Source organism: Gorilla gorilla, chromosome 2 (assembly GCF_029281585.2).
Source record: "Gorilla gorilla gorilla isolate KB3781 chromosome 2, NHGRI_mGorGor1-v2.1_pri, whole genome shotgun sequence".
Classification (NCBI taxonomy): Eukaryota; Metazoa; Chordata; class Mammalia; order Primates; family Hominidae; genus Gorilla; species Gorilla gorilla.
The window spans coordinates 133,933,945-133,953,542 of NC_086017.1; the positions used below are offsets into that span (position 1 = coordinate 133,933,945).

Below are 19,598 nucleotides of genomic sequence, written 5' to 3' on the forward strand. Positions count from 1 at the left end.
TTAGCTATTGAGTAATGAGGCTCAGACTCAATCCAAGACTTCTGGCTGCAAAAAGACAGGAGGCTGAGAAGGCGTGACTCATATTAGAAAGACTGGGATTCAGATCCTGGCTCTACTTACTAGCTGTGTAATTTTGGTCAGATTCTTTTTAAAAAATTTTTTTCTGGCAGAAATTAACACTCCTCTCAGTATGACCAAGCATATCAAATAAACTATGGTTGCCCCTTTTTATTGACCATGTTCCTCCATGAGCTCCGTCCTTGCTCTGTTCTGGTCTGGTTGCTCTGCAGGCTGTTGAATAGTTGTCATCCTGGGATTTCTCTTCACCATCAATGTGGTAATCCTTTTGCCTCTCTCTTTCATTGAATTCTTTGTTTCCTAGTTTCCATGTCTAATTTTTCATTTACTTTTTGTTGTAGTGGAAGATGGGTCCCAGTATCTTTCTGAGAAAGGGTGCACTGGTGGTAAATATTATACATCTGATATTTTCATCTGTTCAAGTCTATTTTCATGATTGATAGTTTGGCTGGTTACAGAATTCCAGTTAGAAATCATTTTCCTTGAGAATTGTGAAGCCAATGCTTGATTGTCTTTTGTGTGCTGACGAACAGTCTTATGCCAATTCTGACTCCTGATCTTTTGTATGTTGTATTTTTTTTCTTTGAAATGGTTAGGGTCTCCCCTTTGTCAGCAGTGTTCTGAAAGTTTTCAGTGATGTATTTTGGTAAGAGTCTTTTTATTCATGATGCTGGGCCCTGCCAACTGAAGACTCATATCCTTCAGTTTTGGAACATTTTCTTCAACTATTATTTTAATTTATTTGCTTTTTTAGAGATTGAGTCTCACTGTTGCCCAGGCTGGCCATGAACTCCTGGGCTCAAGTGATTCTCCTGCCTCAGCTTGCTGAGTAGTTGGAACTGCAGGCATGAGACGCTGTGCCAGGCTTCAAATTAATTTTTTGATAATTGATTTTCCTCTTTTTTTTTCTTTTTCTTTTTCTGGAGTCTCTTTAATTTGGTTCTTGTGCTTAATGGGTCCATTCTCTTATTTTTCTTAAGTCCTTTTTTATTTCTTGATCTTTTTGTTGTATTTTCTAGGAGATTTTTTTTTCAATTCTACTTCCAACCCTAATTATTTCTGTGATAGTTTTACTTTCCAAGAGATTTTCACGATTCTCTGAGTATTTATTTTTCTTCATAACATTCTATTCTTATTTTATGGATGCACCATTTTATTTCTCTGAGAATAATAATTTTCTTGTTTTCTTCTGTTCTTTTAATTTTCTTTTTCTTCTACATTTCATCTTTCCATTGGTTTGTTCTGGTCTCTGTCTTTTGTAACCGGTGAACCTTGATTATCTGTCTGTTTTGAAGAGCAAGGCACTAGCACATTGACTGGCAGCTCTGTGAGTGTGTGGAGGGAGTGGAGAGTGCTTGTTTACTGGGAGAGCCTCACAGTGGAGATTTGAGCAGGAACCCAGCTGTTTCAATTGAGGATCTCCAAATCACTGTCTTTAGGTTGTTTTTCTTATGCTCCTCAGTTTCCCCAGAGGGAAATTCTCTAATCTGTTGCCTGGGGAATAAGACTGGCAGGTGGCATTCCAGGGAAGGGAAGGGAGATGCTGGGGGCTGGGAGCTTAGAGGAATGAGTGATCTCAAGGTTCAGTTTGTAGACTTTCTTTGAATTCCCCTGTCTTTTCTGAGGGCCATCCTCCCACCCTCTGCCAGGTTATCTCCCAGTGGAACTTTTCTTACTCAGTCTCTCCATATAGTAACCCTCTTGCTTTCTGATAGGTGGGCAAGGGGCTGTTGCCCAGCTGTGCAATCTGGGCAAGGGGATCTGCTTTGTGTCTACTCCTTATTCACACTTTTAATAAACCCCCACCCATTGCTTTTAGCCCACCCTTCATTGTGCCTGCAGAGGTGCCTGATACCTCCAGTTCCCAAAGTTTTCCAGGGTTCTCTGGAGGAGAATTGGCTCATTTCTTGTTGACTGACCTCCTGAGATCACTTGGCTGAGTAAGAAAAGCTAAAAACCTCTCATCCATCCATTCCCACCCTAAGCATTAAGGGATGATCTTATTTCTCTGTGTATTTTATGCTTTGGTGCTTCTAGATGGGATGGAGTTTTTACTTTGCCCCAGCATATGGCATTGGGGTAACATGAGGAATATGGACAGACATTGACCTCCCATGGGGCTCTCAAATGATGTGTAACAACGCAGAATGTTTATACAAACCTCCCTTGGTATCCTTGAGGGATTGGTTCCAGCATCCCACCTCCACAGGATACCAAAACCCATGGATGCTCAAGTCCTTTATATAAAATGGCATGGTATTTGCATCTAACCTATGCATGACTTCCTGTATACTTTAAATCATCTCTAGATTTTTTATGATACCAAATACAATATAAATGCTAAGTAAGTAGTTGTTATACTGTATTGGTTTTATTGGTATTATTTTTTACTGTTATCCCGTTATTTTTTATGTTTTTCAAATGTTTTCCATCCGTGGTTTGTCAAATCTGTGGATGCAGAACCTGCGAGATAGAGGGCTGACTGTATATATCTGCAGTCCATACAGCCTTATAAAAGTGCATGGAGGGGAAGGGAGACTGGGAGTGGGCTGGGGAGTGTCCGTAGAGGTGAAGAAGTAGGTGTGGTGCATGAGATGTGTTGGTTTGCCCTCATCCTCTGGAAGTAAAGCAGCTCTAGGCAGCACATCCATGGGCACCGATTCTTCTGGGGCCCAGCCAGAAGCTGGAACTCACAGTCGTTGGCTCCTTGATCCCCAGGTGGTCCTGCCATCATGGCTGTCCTCTGCAAAGGTCTCCTCGCTCATTGAGAGAATCTCTGACCCCAAGGACTTGAAAAAACTGCTCAGAACCCGGAATAATGTACTGGTGCTTTACTCCAAATCTGGTGAGTGTCCCTTCCTGGCCTTGAGGTCAACCATCGGGGTAGGATGGGATTCAGGGGAAGGAGTGGGGCGGAAGTGGGAGGCAGGAGACCTTAGGATGAAAACCACTTAGGGAGGGTCCAAGGGACATGGGGTTTGTCACCTTTCCTCAGAAGACAGAGGCAGAGGCACACAGAGGCATTGGCTCTGCCACTTTCTGATCCCAGGGGGTGGTTCCATTTCTTTTTTATGAGTGTTTGTTGGGAAAGTCCTCTGGAGCCCCTCACTCCTCAAGAGGGAGAGGGCGTGTGTGAGGTAGGACAGAGGATCACAGTGGCGGGCACTGGGCATGGATGTCCTGGCTTCCTGTACAGGCATGGGGCCGAGCCCTGCCAGGGCATGCTTCACCAGAGCTGTTGATTAACTGGCCAGGCCGGCCTGTTGCCAGCTGAATGGGTCCCAGGCTTGGAAGCACTCACCCCAGCTGGCAGCCCTGGCCCTGCCCAGTCCATCTGTCCTGCTCTGGGGTCAGATGCAAGACTGAATTTGGAGTGGGCTCTAAGCTTGGGTCACAGCATTTCTTGGGGGCAGGAGCAGCGGCCTGCCTCTCTTCTGACCTTGAGGCTGGCAAGGACATAGCAGATGGAGAGAGGTTTGCTTGGCTCTTGGCAGTGACTTTGGGGGAGGGTGAACGCTGACTCTGTTGAAGTTGTTACAGCAGAGTTAAGTGTTTTTTGCTGCTTCTAAGGATGCCAAGTTTTCTGTGGCCCTGGAGAAGCAGCAGCCAGTGGCTGGCCAGTTCCGGGCAAAGTTTTCCCCGGCAGCTCGGCCTCAGCACTCACTGGCACCTGGGGGATGATAGAGGCTCCAGACGTGCCTGCATCCTCCGGGCATCCCTGGCACATGGGATGTGTTCATTGCCACTTGCGGCTGCTGCTTCCCCTTCTGAGGGTCTGGCACACATGCCCCGAGTGCATTGTTGGGAGCCCAGCATGTGACTAGCATTCCTCTGCTGTCAGGAATAGGGGTGAAATCAAGGGAAAGGGGAAGCAGTGTCCTCTTGAGGCCTGGGGCATAGGGCCCTGAAAATGTGTGGCTTGCTGCCTTGGATACTCCCGGAGTTGGAACTAGGAGGACTGTCAGTGATAGACACGCTCCATTCCTTCCCTAGGGTAGATCCCATCATATAAGCTCATCATAATACAGTCTCATTGGCTCCTTTGCTGTGAGGGAGGCAGTGCAGGTTGTCAGAGGACATCCAGTATACAAATGAGGAAATGGAAGCTGGGAGTAGTGGACTCATTTGAGATCTTCCAGCAGCAGGTGGGAGCTGGTCCCCTATGCCCCGCTGTCTCTCATTTTCTCTGATGGAGGATGGGAAGAGAGTATTGATTCTGCAATGACAGAAGGGCTTTGAGGTCAGGTTGGGGCTGAGGCCGGAAAATCATTATGGGAAGTTAGAGAGTGGAAAGGTGGGGCCCTGTTGTCAGGCGCTTGCAGGGCAGGAGGTAGCACCTAAGCTCTCTTTCCCTTACCCGACCCTGTCTTGAGCCATTGAGAGTAGAGCCCCTGGTGCTTCCCACTTGTCAGCCTACCTCCTGCTTTCATTGCCTGATGGGGCCTGGGCAATTATTTTAACTTCCTGCCTCCTTGCCCAGGTCTGCTGCACGAGAGACATGTGACCTTCAGTGGGGCTTTTGAACAGTGCAGAAATTGGATTTTCTTTGCTCCCTCCCATCCTTTCAAGCAGTGCCTCCCTTTCCATGGCTAAAATGCAGGTTAGGGCAGGGGGTACTTTATCTTGCTGTAGTTTATTTCTCCCCCTCCCCTGCTTCCCAGAACCCAGTCCCAGCAGTAGAACAATGGCTTTCCCCACTTCAGTGGCTCGCCCTCCTCCTGTCACCCTGGCCGTGGTTTCCTGGGAGTGCCTCTTCCGAGTGACTCCGTGCATGTCTCTTGAGCGATACTTTTGTTTGCTTCTGTGAAAGGCTCAGCATGCTCTGTATTCACAAACAGCTACCATTATCCACACTAGAAAAGGCGATCTGCGGAGGCACATAATTCAGACATCATTTCTGCTTGGCTTGGGGATGTATCATATGGTTTTTGGCGGGAGAAAACAGCAGATCGCTCTCCCCACAAGTCTTTGGCAGGCCTTTCAAGTGAGCTCACAGGTGTCGCCTAGGAGAACGTGACTCAGGAGCCTGCTGGCCACAGCCACTTTGCAGTGGATCATTGCAGGCTGGCAGTGCTGAAATCCTGGCCATAGAGGCTCTGTCCCTAAGACCCTGCCCTCCCACAGTAGTATCCGGGTGCCTTGCCCTGACCCATCAGGATTGACACCTGCACCAATGAGAAAGTCTTCCTTTCTTGTGATCACTCCATCCTGTCCCAAGGCATGGGCCACATTCCTGCAATTGACCCCTGGAGGTGCTACTAGGACCAGCTCTTGCCCTGTGGCTTCTGGGGAAGTGGGCTGTTAAATGTGGCTTAGGTGTCTTTGGCATTGGCCCATCAGAGCCTAGTGTCACGTGTAGACCTCATTTTATCATCAGGTTGTACTGAGCTCCTAGATGAGCGTGTGCTGCACAAGTAAAGGAAGGATCTGATCCCAGCTCTCGTCAGCTCCTAGGTGGGGCATCAGGACAGATGAGCTTGGAGTCAGCAACATCATTCCCTGCTTTAGTTATAGGATTGTCATTGTTTATGGAATTATCAAAATTTATCCCAGAAAGACATGAGTCGGAGACTTTACTGGCCTTGAGGATCTGGCTGAGAGATTCTTGGAATAGTAAGGTGTGAGGTGTGGATTAAGGCAGGGTGACTTGGGGGTTCTGTGTCCAAGAGGAAGGCCCCTGAGTATGGTGGGATCAGGGGTTTCTGAGAAGAGCCAGGACCATTCTTGCAGCACAGGCCTTGGCACTGTTGAATGCAGGGATGGGTGTTTTACCTGGTGCTCAGGACTTCTCCACCCCCTCTGAGATTGGTCTCCATCCTTCCTCACCCCTGAGGGAAGATAGCAGACATGACCCAGTGCCCTTGGGCACAGATGTTTAATTTTTTGTTTTTTTTTTTACAGAGGCGGCAGCTGAAAATCATCTCAGGTTACTGTCCACAGTGGCCCAGGTGGTGAAAGGACAAGGGACCATCTGCTGGGTGGACTGTGGGTATGTGCTAGGGCCATGTGCCGTGGTGGCTGCTGGGCAGGGGGGCACTTGGGGCTTTGATGGGTGGGGACAGGAACTGTCTCTTGATTAATAATCTGAGAGAGAGGATGCGATGGAAAGATTCCATCTAGTGATACTTCGAGGTCACCTCTGGACTGGAAGAGTGGTGTCTGGCTTTCCACCCCTTTCTTCACAGCCCAGCCCCATTTCTTCCCTTTTTCCGTAGAGCTTTCACTTTCTTCTATTTCCATGTGTTTCTATCTTCTGTCTTCCCAGAGGGAGGTGAGTGGCAGAGGGGGCCTTCCTGTCTTACAGAGGGTGGCCTTGATACCCAGAGAGGCAAGGTGATTTTCAAGGTTACCCAGTGGGTTTGCCTGTGGTGGGTCTGCAGCAAGAACCATGAGCTTTACCCCCAACCCAGGACATTACCACTAGACGCCTCTGCTGCCCACCATGCAAAGGTAGAATCAGTGGGTCAAGCTGCCTATGCCTTGGCTTCTGAGGGGGCCCAGGCCTATAAAGGTCTTCTAAATCTTTAATGTAGCTATTATTGCCTGAGTCATAAGCCCTGTTACTACCCTGCAGGTTAAGCGAGCTTTCATGGCACCCACTCCAGTGTAATCCTCTTCCTCTTTAGTCTGAGTTCTAAATGGTTACTTTTCGAGTGAATTTTTGGGACACAACTGATTTATAAGTTGATGACCTCAAGTTTGTTCTGCCTGTGATTAGAGAGCATTGAAGGAGATTCATATTTTGACAAAGCACTGAGTGAAACTAGGATAATAAGTCTTAACCAAGTGGTGTGTGCTGTAGAGGGTGTGTGTGTGTGTGTGTGTGTGTGTGTGTGTGTGTGGCCTCATACTTCCAGATTCATTCAGATACTAACTGAACAGAAAAGGTTGCTCACCAGGCAGTAGGTGAGATCTTAGCCATTGGTTAATTCTAGTTCATAGTTGGTCCAAAAGTGTGCTTGCCTTGACCAGCCGTGCTCTGTGTGACTGGCAAAGTAAAAAGCCTATTAAATGAAGACAAGGCACTTTGGAATTTCCATATCTGAAGATGACAGCAGTTCTGCCAAGCTGATGGAGGCTTATTGTAGGGAGTTCTTATGAGGCTTGTAGGTGGCAGAAATGGGCAGAGGAGCTTTGACTTAGTTGTTGTCTCTACCTGGGTCCATGTAACAGACATTACCGGGCATTTACTATGTGCTTTGAGAATACACAGATGGATAACTGCATCCTCAAGGAGCTCAGTGTGTGAGGAGAAGGCAGACACTTAGCCCAGCGATTACAATGTCAGGTGAACAGTGCCACAAACACAGACTATATGCATGGAGGGAAAGCCCCTCCATTCTTCCTGGAAAGGTTGAGAAAAGCTTCACAGAGGCGGTCGAGTTCACATTTGGTGCAAAGACCTCGGAGCACAATACCATGCGCTCACAGTGCCCTGGCTTTCCCTGCAGGCAGCTACCTATGGAGCGGGCCCCCAGAACTGCCTGTGGAGGTGAAAGGCCTGCTGCTGTCCCTGAGCGGCCTGGAAAACATGCAGTGCAGGGTGCCTGAGTGAAATGGGGTCAGGAGTAGTGGGTGAAGACAGACTATGGAGATTCAACTTCAGGACTCAAGTTTGGAAACATGATGTCTAGAGTCAATAAAAGTGCCAATGAGAATATCCTGTGAATTTCGATGTGCTCAAATTAAAACTGGGGCAGGGAAGCACCTTGGAGCTTGAAAGAGTTAACCTTAAGACAGAAGGATGGACTATTCCATGTAGTTGCCTCGCTGTGTTGAATTTATTCCTGTAAGAGGAAATAGAAACTGAAATATTAGATAGCTTTTAAAATAGTGTGGACAAGTAGGTGAATTATGGAGCCAAAGTAGATTAAGTTGGACTCAGGAATATCTGGGTGTGAGTTTGAAATTAGAGTCAGGGTGCAATCTTTCTGGAGTAGCCCAAGGTTCAGAACTCTGGGCTGTGGCCCATGTAGGCCACTCTAGGTGGCAGCTGTCACGAACCACTGTTAGAAAAGGAGATCTCCAAGAACCCAGCTCCTGCCCTCCAGTTCATTCACTCCTGCTCCTAGACTTCTAAACTTGTCTGTAATCATCAGGGCATGGGGAGCCCCCATGTTAGCTCCACAGAGCCGTGCGTTGACAGCTCTCGCCGTTGTCCTAAGTGTGTCCAGTCCGTGTCTGTGGGTCTGTGAATGAGACACACCCAGGGATGGGCAGAAGTGGTGCTGGGAACTTTGCTTTCTGGTGCTGTCTGCCGAGGAGCGAGTAGGTGGCACAGGGGCATGCTACCTTCTTTATCCTTGTCACTGTGAAACAGCAGGTAGCCAGCCAGAGCTTGCCTCCCTCAAGTGGGCCCTGCTGAGGCACCCATCTCTCATCCTTTCCAGCTCCACTTCCTGCCCTGCCCACGAAGGGTTGGTGGCTAGGATGGGGACAGGGCTTGGGGTTGGGGTGACCAGGAAGGTCAGGAGTGCACAGGCCACCCTGCTTTTTCCCTTTAAAAGGCAGGTGAGGGGAACAGGGAGCATCTGGGGTGAGAGAAGAAGCTGCTCCAGTGTTGAGGTGTCTTTGCAGGTGTGTGGAATAAGGGAGAAAGCCTTGGGCTTAGGAGGGGGCCCGGGCTGACTGCTAACTAGTTAGTTAGCTGCGCTGCTCACTAGCCCTGTGACACCGGGCAAGTCGGTCACTCTGACTCTGTTTCCTCAGCTGTGAAATGGGACAGCGATACACGTTCTGCCTTCTTTCCAGGTCTGTGATAAGGATCGGGTAAATGAAAGTTCTTTATAAAATAGGCAATACAATTTAAATGTGAGACACCATTCTCCTAGTGTTGTTTTTCATCTAGACAAGTTTGTTCAGGAGAAAGCTGGAGGGGGAGAAGTGGTATGCTTGTTCACTCAGCGACTGTTTACTGGGTGAGGATCCCTTGGTTCTTGTAAGGATGAACCTGAAGAAGGTTTTGGGCATGGGAGTGAGCCCCAGGCCACGGGTGTTTTGCTCTGACCCTTAAGAAGTACAGGGTGCAGGCTGGGCACAGTGGCTCACACCTATAATCCCAGCACTTTGGGAAGCCAAGGCAGGCGGATTACCTGAGGTTGGGAGTTCAAGACCAGCCTAACCAACATGGAGAAACCCCATCTCTACTAAAAATACAAAATTAGCTGGGTGTGGTGGTGCATGCCTGTAATCACAGCTACTTGGGAGGCTGAGGCAGGAGAATCACTTGAACCCAGGAGGTGGAGGTTGCGGTGAGCCGAGATCGCGCCATCGCACTCCAACTTGGGCTACAAGAGCAAAACTCTGTCTCAAAAAAAAAAAAAAAAAAAAAAAGTACAGGGTGCAGTGCAGTGGAATTTGTAGGACTAAAGGTCAGAAGACCCAGCTTTGAGTCCAGGCTCTGACATCAAATAGCTGTTGGGCCTTTGGCAAGTCACTGCCCTTCTCTGGGCTTCAATTGAATCTTCTGGGAAATGTGGAGTTAAGTCTTCCAAGTTGCTCTCATCCCTAAATAGCCTGGTTCAGAAAATGCCGGAAGCTGCCAGGCTTGGTGTGTGTGTTATAAGCGTGGCGGTGGGCGTGTGCCTTCTAGTCTTTCAGGGGGGTCTTTTTGTGCCCCTCCCTCCCCATTCCCAATTTTGGAAGGGTGCCTATCCTTCTCTCTGAGGTTCTCTTCTGTCTCCTTCTTTTCTCTCCCCTTATTAGGTTTCTATTCCCTTTTCCCAATCCTGAGTCCAGGACTCCCCCTGCACCGCCCCATTGCATGGCCCTTTTTGTTTTTGAGACGGGGTCTCACTCTGTTGCCCAGGCTGCAGTGCAGTGTCACAATCTCGGTTCATTGCAGACTTGACCTCCCGGGCTGAAGCCATCCTCCCAGCTCAGCCTCCCCAGTAGGCGCGTACCACCACGCTCAGCTAAGTTTTGTATTTTTTTTGTAGAGACCAGGTTTTGCCATGTTGCCCAGGCTGGTCTTGGACTCCTGGGCTCAAGCAATTCACCTGCCTCGGCCTTCCAAAGTGCTGGGATTACAGGCATGCACCACCGTGCCTGGCCTGGCCTTCTTTTGACCTCTTTTCCCCTTTCTCCTTTCTATATGGATATTTATTTTCCTTTTTTTAAAAAAATTTTTTGCTTTTCTGACTCTTCCTCCCTATTCCTCTATGTGCCCCTACAGGAACACACAAACACTTCTCTGCTGGTTTTCTCCCCGGTCCAGGCCCTGTAACTTGTTGCTCTGGGGTGTCTGTAGGGCACCTGACTTCTGTCTAGGGTTTTGTCAGCTTCCCTTCCCCCTCACTCCACTCTTGGCTCAGACCTCAACAGCCACGCTCAGTCTGGCTGGTGGTGGTTGTCCGGCTGTTAAGCGGGTTGTGTGTGCGGGAGTTGGTATTCCCCTCGTGCCCTGCCAGCTGGGCGCTGGGGCTCGGGCTTGGCATGGAGTGCTGCTGTCTGGGAAGTTGAGCTGGAGCCAGCATGGAGCTGTGCCTGGTTTGCTAATTCCCGAGGCTGCGTCTCACAGGGGGCAAGGCTGTCCTATCAGGTGCTTGCTACTTTCTTTTCCTCGGGGCTTAAGGTCATTGCTTAACCACATCTGCTTTCTTTCCTGCTCTCCTCCCCATCTGCTTGATTTCTCTGGAGCAGTCACAGCTTCCCAGATGCAAGACTGGGGGCCTGCCAGAGCAGGCATAACATATTTTAAAGACTTATGTTTTCTCCTAAAAACTATTTGAATTTAGCATTTGCTCCTAAGCATGTTCAACATTACTTACCAGGGGGTAAAACAGACTCCCAGAAGAACTGTCGTGTTTATCTTGTGGCTTCAGATACCTTCCAGCACACCACCATGCACTTGTTGGAGTGACACATCCCCTTGAGGAGCAGAGACTTAGAATTGCTGGGCTGGGAGGGCAGCGGAGGGGAGGCACCTTACATGTCTGCAGAGAAGCCATGTTCCTCTCTCTTTTTCCCGCCACTCTTACTAACTGTACTGTGTAATCCAGACCCTGTGATGTACCTTCTTGAGGCACGTACCAAGGGAAACAGCCAACTCAGGGAGGAGCCCTGTTGTAGGGAATCCTTCCTTCACAGGGTGCTACGTGACCACCACCACCTGTCCAAGTTCAAGGTTCAGCTCTTCCAGGACTTCTCTCATTGCCTCCTGCCTTGTATCCTCTAGCCACATTCTTTCACATCGTCCTTGGTACTTGGCATCAGGCAGTCACTCAGTATTTCTTGCTCAGCACTCGCCCCCGCCCCCCCCCCCCCCATTTTCTTCATGTCCTTGAAGTGAGGGCACTTTCTACGTCTCTTCTCCTACCTGTCCCCAGGGCATCACAGGTCCACCTGGCCAGAAGCTTGCCATGTTAGACCAGGGCCGGTGGGAGGAAGAGAGTTATCCCTTCTTTGATGGGGAAATGGAACTAGAGAGGCTGGGGTAGTCGTGGGCACAAAGTTAATGTTAAGGCAGGCATCAGCCTTCCTTCTGGTCTTCAGTGTAGTCTTCTTTCTACCCCACCAGGAGGGGCTGAGCGTGGTCTGCCGTGGACATGAGAACCCCAACTGTGGCTGACTGAGGATCTGGTTGGGAGGCGAGGAGAGAAATGACAGGGGTTCGGAGGTTTTTTTGTCTCCATCTTTTGCCCCAGGTTCTGGCTCCTGGTTCATGTGTCAGGATGTAAGGCAGCCTGTCTCCATGCTTTATTTAGTCTGACTTGACCCCGTAGAGAAATCAAGCTCCATTCAGCTTATGTGGATAACTCCGGCATTTTGCAGCTCAGGAAACTAAGGGTCCCGCCAGAGGTCGCTAATGGCAGAGCCAGATGTTGAAGCTGTCATTCTATGGGCTGTGGTACTTAGGCTGGACTTGTGAAAGACCTCAGACCCCCACCCCCTGACCCCGCCGTCTCCCAGACCTTGTTTTTTCTCTTTCTTCCTGCTCTCATCCCCACTTTGATCCCTGGGCCTGACTCCCAGGAGTGTGTCCCGAGTCTCTTGGATAGTAATTACTGCACAGGAAAATCCAATAAACATAGCACTGTGTACCTGCAGCAGCCACTCCCAACTAGCAGCCAGCTGTCCCATGGCAGATTCAGACAAAAACACCCATGCCCATGTGTCTGTCTGGGTGTGGGGGTGTGGGGTGGGGAGGGAAGTGTGTACAGGCCTCTGCAATCTTTCCTTCCACATTCTCCATGGAAGAGAGCCAAGTGAGGTGGGGAGGGATAGGCTGGAGCAGATCAGTGGCCTTGATGCCTCATTCCTTGGAACAGTGGTGAGTAAATGGGCAGAGGGATGGCTGGTTCTTGCAAGACAGGGGCCGGGGAGTCAGGTGAGGGTCTTTGCACTGCCAGCCCTTTCTCCATGACCCATGGTGCATTCTCCATTCCCTCAATTCGAGCAAAGCATCTCGTTTTCCTGCTCACTGCTTTGTCTCCTTTCTCCCCTAGAACCTCAGTCATTGGCTGGGGGAGGGAGGTAGGCAGCAGATCAATTAATTGTACTTAATCTCTCAACTCAGATCCTTTTAAGTCTCTGAGCTTAGGTAATTTTCTCCCCTACTTGAACTCTTCTGATATTCATTGTCTGCACTGCACAATTAGTGTGTGCACACATGCTTGCACACACACACACACACACTACTCACACTTATACATTTTGAGAGACACAACTATGAGAAGGAGGGGAGCAGTGCTGAGAGAACATTGTCAGGAATTGTCACCTGGCAGGATTCCTGGAGCTCAATAGACAGAGCCCAGAGATCCCAGAAAGCCAGAAATGCAGAGCCTCATCCCAGCAGCGGTAAGACAATATCATTCATTTCAGCCATTCAGCCATTCAGTCAGGTGATTTATAGAGTGCCTACTGTGTGCCAGCTGCTGTTGTACCGCTGGGGAGATAGCTGTGCACAAAACCAAGCCCTTGGCTTCACGGAGCACATGTTTCTGATGGGGCAGGCAGTGGACAAGTTGGTCAGATGTTGATAAGCGCGGTGGAGAGGAAGACAACAGGGGAGGGGAGATTGGGAGTGCTGGAGCCAGTGGCCCTTCAGTTTGTGCCAGAAGTGTGCTCAGACAGGACAGGAAGCCTCCTCCCCACTCACCCCTCAGGGAGAGAGAGAGTGCAGGGGATGGGGAGAGGAGAGAATCCTTAGGAATGTTACATAACCTAACAAAGAAGGTGGCACAGAGTCTGCAGTGAGGGCTCGTGGGGCGCTTGCTCAGGTGGAGTGAGGCAGGAGGCTGTGCACTGGGCTGAACCTTGGAGGCCACGCTGAAGAACAGGCAGGGGTGCCTCTGTGCCCCCAGCTCTACCAGCCAACTTAGTTGGTTTGGAGTCTTCATCCTAAGCCTTGCCTGGGCCCTCAGGGAACCTAGGACTGCTGTCGTGGGACTTTTCCGTGGAGGGGTTTCCCACAGAGTGGACCAGGATTGGCGTGGAAATGAACCAAGCCCCTGTTTCCTCCCTCTGCTTTGTGATAGTCACAGGCAGAGGCTGCCAGCCAGGCTTGATGGAAGAGAGAGGAGCATGGGGTGGGGATTCTCCTGTCCAGTTGCTGCCTTGCAGCGTCTGAGCCCCCAGGCAGGAACTGCAGTGTGAACGGAGAGGCGATGAGCAAGCCCTTCGCAGCTGCTGGTGTCAGGATGGGGCTGATGGGGCTGATGGGGCTGAGGGAGGCCGTGCACATCCCATCCCAGCCTTGGCCCCTTCCCCAGCTGCTGTTTGTTGTTGCAGTTGGGTGGACAGTAGGTGGTCACAGAAACAGTGGAGCACAGCAGAGCAAAGGCCAGCGAGGAAGGTGCCAAGTGAGTGGTTGTAAACATCCTGAGTTGAGCCCTGTGTCCCAGGGAATTAACTCAAACAGGGAAAGGGCACCTCGTTCGCAGTTGTTCTCAAACAGCCCCACCACCTGTCCATGCAGCCTCACCACAGAGTCCCTGCGGGACGGGGCACACCTGAACTGTAATAGCGGTCGTCAGAAGAGGCATGCGTGGACCTCAGAGGGCTTAAGGATAAGAAAGTTTTCAGCGGGTGCCCTGGGCTGCCTTCTCCATTTGGGGAGCCCACTCCCAGCTTGCCCCTTCTCTCTGGACTCTATCCTAAAATGTCCTTGCCACCTTGGGGGAGGAACTATTGCAGTGTCATTAGCCTTTCCTCTCTGGATTCCTCATGCATTTCATGAGTCCCCACTGTTTGCCAGGCCCATGGCTGGAAGCTGCAGTGGCTGCAGCGATGGCTAGACAGCTGGGACTAGTAGGGAGGAAACCCCTGGGCCTGGGGGAGGAAGGGGGCAGGGAGACACTCCTCCTCTCTGACCACCACACACCTCTCCAGTAAGACATGCTTCTTGAGTTGCAAATTGCATCTTTACACTTAAAATGAGGTCCTGCGTCTTTTACATGTCCACTGATGAGTGTTGCTTTTAGAATTGAGCTGAGTGGTTTAATTAGTCCATCTGTTCTGGGCTGGTGCACAGCTGTGTGAAGCTGATGGCTGTTGGTGGAGGTGAGGCATGTAAGCAACTGGGGGATACAGCGCCTTGCCTCAGGTGGCTGTCGTACCTGTCCCAACAAAGTTCCCCAAAAGATGACTCCAGTTGTGTAGTCAGTGGTGACCAGTGAGCATTGGGTAGCCGAGATGCCCTTACTGAGTCCTTTCAGGGCTGGGGAGATGGCCCCCAGGTAACAAGAGCTCTCTGACTGGCTGAGTGCAGGCAGGATGGGGAAGCTGTTGAGAACAGCTCAGGTCTCTAAGGGACTGGTTTAGGGCACAGGGGAGCCAAACCTTGTGGAGGTAGGGGAGAAGAACATGAGCCAGTGAAGGAGCTAGTCTAATGCAATGAGTGGTTTCCAAACTTGAGCACACATCAGAATCACCTAGAAGGTTGTTCAAACGCAATTGCTCAGGTATCCCCAGGGTTTCTAATTTAGTAGGTCTGGCATGGGGCTGATAATTTGCATTTCCAGCAGGTTCCTGGATGATGCTGGTGCCACTGATTCAGGGACCACACATTGAAATCCATTGTTCTAACAGGCAGGGCACCAAGATGAGATGAGGTTGTGCATGAGTGCTTTGTAAACAGGGAATGGCACCTGACAGGCATTTCTTATTGGAAGAGAGTGTAATATCCCAGATGCCAAGGGAGGGGCTCCTTTAACCACAGCCTGGCCCTTTCTCCTTTTGCCTTTTGTCAATACCTGGCCAGATTTCACAACTTCTTCAACATGGTAGCATGTTTTCCTCTTACCTTGGTCACATAGTATATAGCAGATAGCCTATGTCAGAGCTCCAAAAACAAAAGTCTTGCTTGTCCACCCCCAACAGAGATTGCAAATTGATAATCAGGGGAAGGCCAGGGCATCCATCTTTTTAAAAACTTGCCTGATAATTCTAAAGAACGGCCAGGATTGGAGTTTATTTTCTTGTTACCATGGGCTGTCCACCCACTAAGCTTCTGGGTCACCTCCTTTGTCTGGACCTGTCTGTGTTGCCACCCACAAGTTGTGACACACATGCTCCTGGCTGCTTTTCCCTTTCCTTTCTTTCTTGCTTTTTTTTTTTTTTTTTTTTTTTTTTTTTGAGATGGAGTCTTTCTGTTGCTCAGGCTGGAGTGCAGTGGCATTATCTTGGCTCACTGCAACCTCTGCCTCCTGGGTTCAAGCGATTCTCCTGCCTCAGCCTCCTGAGTAGCTGGGATTACAGGCATGTGCCCCCACACCTGGCTAATTTTTGTATTTTTAGTAGAGACGGGGTTTCACCATGTTGGCCAGGCTGGTCTCGAACTCCTGACCTCAGGTGATCTGCCTGCCTTGGCCTCCCAAAGTGCTGGGATTATAGGCGTGAGCCCCCACGCCCAGCCTCTGTCTTTCTTGATCAGCCCCTAGCCTGCTAGTTAGTCTCCACCCTCTAGTTCTCACAGCCCATCTATAGTAAGGCCCTCATCTGCTATTGAGAATTCCAAGTTACCTGACTTATTTCTTAGGACACCAGCAGATTTTGCTGTCAACACCTTTGTGAGGACTTCAGGTAATAAATGGTTCCCAACATTTGTGTCTTCCAGTGATGCAGAGAGTAGAAAATTGTGCAAGAAGATGAAAGTTGACCTGAGCCCGAAGGACAAAAAGGTCGAATTATTCCATTACCAGTAAGTACACATGGGCATTTCCAATTTCCAAGTAAGTGCCAAACGCTTTCATTGGTATTTTCAGCGAACAGCAATTTTTAGTTAGATTAATTTTATTTCAGAATGGTTTTCTTCCTGTGTTTACAATTATTTCTTTAAAAAAAAAATCCTGAACTCCGTTCAAAAGCTGAATCTTATTAAGATGCTGCAGGAAACCAAAGGTATGTATCTTCACAACCATTCTTAAAGTTAACACATTTTTCTCCTCATTTGACAGGGATGGTGCATTTCATACTGAATATAACCGAGCTGTGACATTTAAGGTAAATTTACCTCCCTTGTTCTCAGCAGAGGTGGAGTCTGAATGGACGCCCAAAGTCTGGCAGGTTTTCTCTCTGAGAAAAGAAAGGGCAGATTGCACAAATAGCTCTTCTAAATGACCTGAGAGATTCTTATCTCTAGAGCATATGTCAGCAGAATATGTGGAAAAGTTTGTAGCTCTTAACACAACAGATTGACCCAGCTTTGGAAATAGGTTTGTGAATGTATCAGCAGTTGTCCAGTAAGGCAGGTGATGTCACCTCTCTCTTTGCCAAAGGCCTGGGCCTCATTTCGTTGTAGCTTCAAAGTCCTCCCCTCATCTCTGTGGTAGTGGCCACCCTCAGGCTGGATGCCCAGGTTAGCACAGGGTATCGCACATGGGCAGGTTGACACCTTTGGGCTGATGCAGCTTGTTCCAGATGAGATATGGGTATCATTGAGGAGTTCCCTGCTATCAATCCAATTTAGAAGTAGATGGAAAAGCATAAATGGAAAGAAATATGAGATCCTGTAATCTGTACATGCTTTGTAATCACAAAGCGGCTGCCCCAGCCCTTAGTCCTCCTGAACTGCAACTCTCCTCCTTCAGGGTCAGGATTCCCTTCCTCCAGCCTGTCTTCTGCTTTCTGGTCCTGTGTTGGCTGAAGCCATATATTTCTCCTGGTCCTGATGTGTTTGAACTCACTTCCTAACCCTCCTGTTTCCCACACTGGGTTGGACCCTGTGCTCCTGTCTCTTCATCTGTCCCTCTTTCTCCATCTGTGTCTCTTCCATTTTTCCTATCTGTCCATCTGTCTGTGCAGCTGTCAGTGTCCCTCTCCCTCTGCCCTTCCTTCTCCCTCTGTCTCTCCCCACCATCTCTCCAGGTCATTCTTGCTTATCCACTAACACTCATTCTTTTTTTAAATTGCTACAGCGTTCACCTTATATAGGGACTCAGCCTGATTACTCATCACCTTAACACCTACTTAGACACTTAGAAAGTTCTTCCAACTAGAGTTGCTCAGCCCTTCTTATTCTATGTTAAGATGTCAACCGAAGTTGTTGGAGAGAACACATGTTCCCCAGGAACAAGATTTAGTTGGGTGGGATGGGGGAAGTGCTTACGCAATGATGGAAAGAGGGCTGGAGTTTTGTTTTGTTATTGAAGGCTGTGTATATTTTATGTTTAACCGGAACCTCTGAGGAATCTGTCTTGGGCTTATGGAGCAGGGAGTTCTGAGCGGCTACTCATAACTGTGGTAGCAGAGAAGAAGCAAGGAGCCCAGGCGGCCCCAGCATGCCACTGGGTGGGAGAGGCAGAATCCTGGCTTCGCCCCACTTCTTACAAAGACCAGACGTGTGAGATCAGCGTTCTCTTGACCTTCCCGTGATTTAGGCATCAACAAGGTGAAGAAGTCGCTGAGCATTGTACGGGGCCAGAGTCTTCAGTTTCAGATGGAGAGAGGGCACTCTTAGTCCCAGCATCCCCAAGCAGGACTGGGGCAGAATCCCTGGAGTTCTCCAGGGCAGAGGGAAGGGGACAGGACAGTTCCCTGACTGGCTTCTGCTTTTTCAGCTTGAGACAGCTGAGATCAGAGCCCACCTCAGTCACTAATTAACTTTCCATTCAGGGTTTCTCCTGGGACCCTGACTCCAGAGAGATGGAGGACCCCCCGACAGGAGCCCATCACCTGCAGGCCCATGTTCTGGCTGTGGTTTTTGTCAACCCGCATGGTTGGGCAGAAGCCTGGTCACAGACGCTGTGCCACGGCACCTAGAGAGGTCATAGGCCAGTTAAGTGATAACTTATCTCCCCACTGGCAAAGAATAGGAAACTCGAAGTGGGGAATGTCCCCTTTAAGCTGCCCTTTCCTTGTTAGCACATACTCCCCAAATCCTTACTATAGAAGTGGTAAGGGCCAGAGGTGCCTGGCAGTCTGGATTCAGATGACTCACTGATGACCTCAGGGCCCAGTAGCTGTGAGCCAGGATTACAGCTGTGAAGGCCAGATGTGGTGTCAGACAGTGCCTGGGACTCAGAGCACCCAGAATAGGACAGTTGAGGGTGCTGCTCCCTGCAGACTTTTGCCCTGAGGTCTTGTCCAGTTAGATCAACTCGGAGAGAACCTATGGGTGGGGTTATTCAGCTTCAGTTAAATGAGAATAATCCTCACCTCAAAAACAAGGTTGTGTGTACGAACATGTCAGTTGTTACGTTAAAAGGTCATTTATCTCCTTTTTCCATCCACTGCTATCTTTTTTTCTTGATGCTGAGGTGGAGAAGGGGGAGGAGGGCTGGGCGTGGGGCCAGGACCTCCCCAGAGCAAGCAGTTCCTAACTTGTTCTGGAGTCCTGATCCCACTGAGCACCTACTGAACTCTAGACCTTCTCCCTGAAAGCGTGTGTGCATACAAATCAAAGTCAATGTTTCCACATGAGTCTGGGGCTTCACCGACTCCTGAAGTCCCTTGTGCACCCTAGATTAAGAACCCCTGCACCGGGTATTTCTGGAACCCCAGGCAGGTGGGTGCCTACCAGCATCTTTCTCACATGGCCTGTTGGACAGGTGCCTCTGCAGCTGTGGGTGAGTGTGGGTGTCGGGAAGACCCTGCCAATTCCATAGTTCCTTATGTTGTCATGGCAAAGGGTTGACAAGGGACTGAGAAAGGGTGGATCCGCCTTTTGCTGTGGCAGAAATGGCTGTTCTTTTGCCAGGAGGCGTTTCACAGCTCCACTTGGACAGGCAGGAAGCACTACCTGAATGAAATCCTATGAAGTCTTGGCTGTCTCCCATTCTCCCGTAGTAGTTCTTTCCAAATAGAGTTTCCAGAAATAATAAGGTCCTCTCCGTGTGTGACCGGTGGATGGGCTGAATGCACACCCTTACTATTATAGAAGGGCACTTCCCTTTCTCATCTCAGGCCACACACACGCGCGCACACACACACACATACACTCTCAGTTCAGCATCTGCTCGCTGAAGCGTGGTCAAAGTTGACAGAAGTAACAGAATCTGGCTGGGGTCTGGTTCCTGATCCTGGCTCTCAGACTTTGAGCACCGTCTCTGAGTGACTGAAGGGAAAGGGAATGCTGCTTC

General features: G+C 49.6%; 1 protein-coding gene across 1 annotated transcript in view; it reads left to right on the forward strand.

Annotated features, from left to right (window-relative positions):
- PDIA5 (protein disulfide isomerase family A member 5) overlaps positions 1–19,598 on the forward strand; it is a 94,983-nt gene that overhangs the window by 19,406 nt on the left and 55,979 nt on the right. The window contains exons 2-5 of the mRNA XM_004036188.5: positions 2,797–2,923; positions 5,980–6,067; positions 16,136–16,219; positions 16,476–16,521. Of these exons, the coding sequence (XP_004036236.4) occupies positions 2,797–2,923; positions 5,980–6,067; positions 16,136–16,219; positions 16,476–16,521 (345 nt within the window). The remainder of the gene's footprint in view (positions 1–2,796; positions 2,924–5,979; positions 6,068–16,135; positions 16,220–16,475; positions 16,522–19,598) is intronic.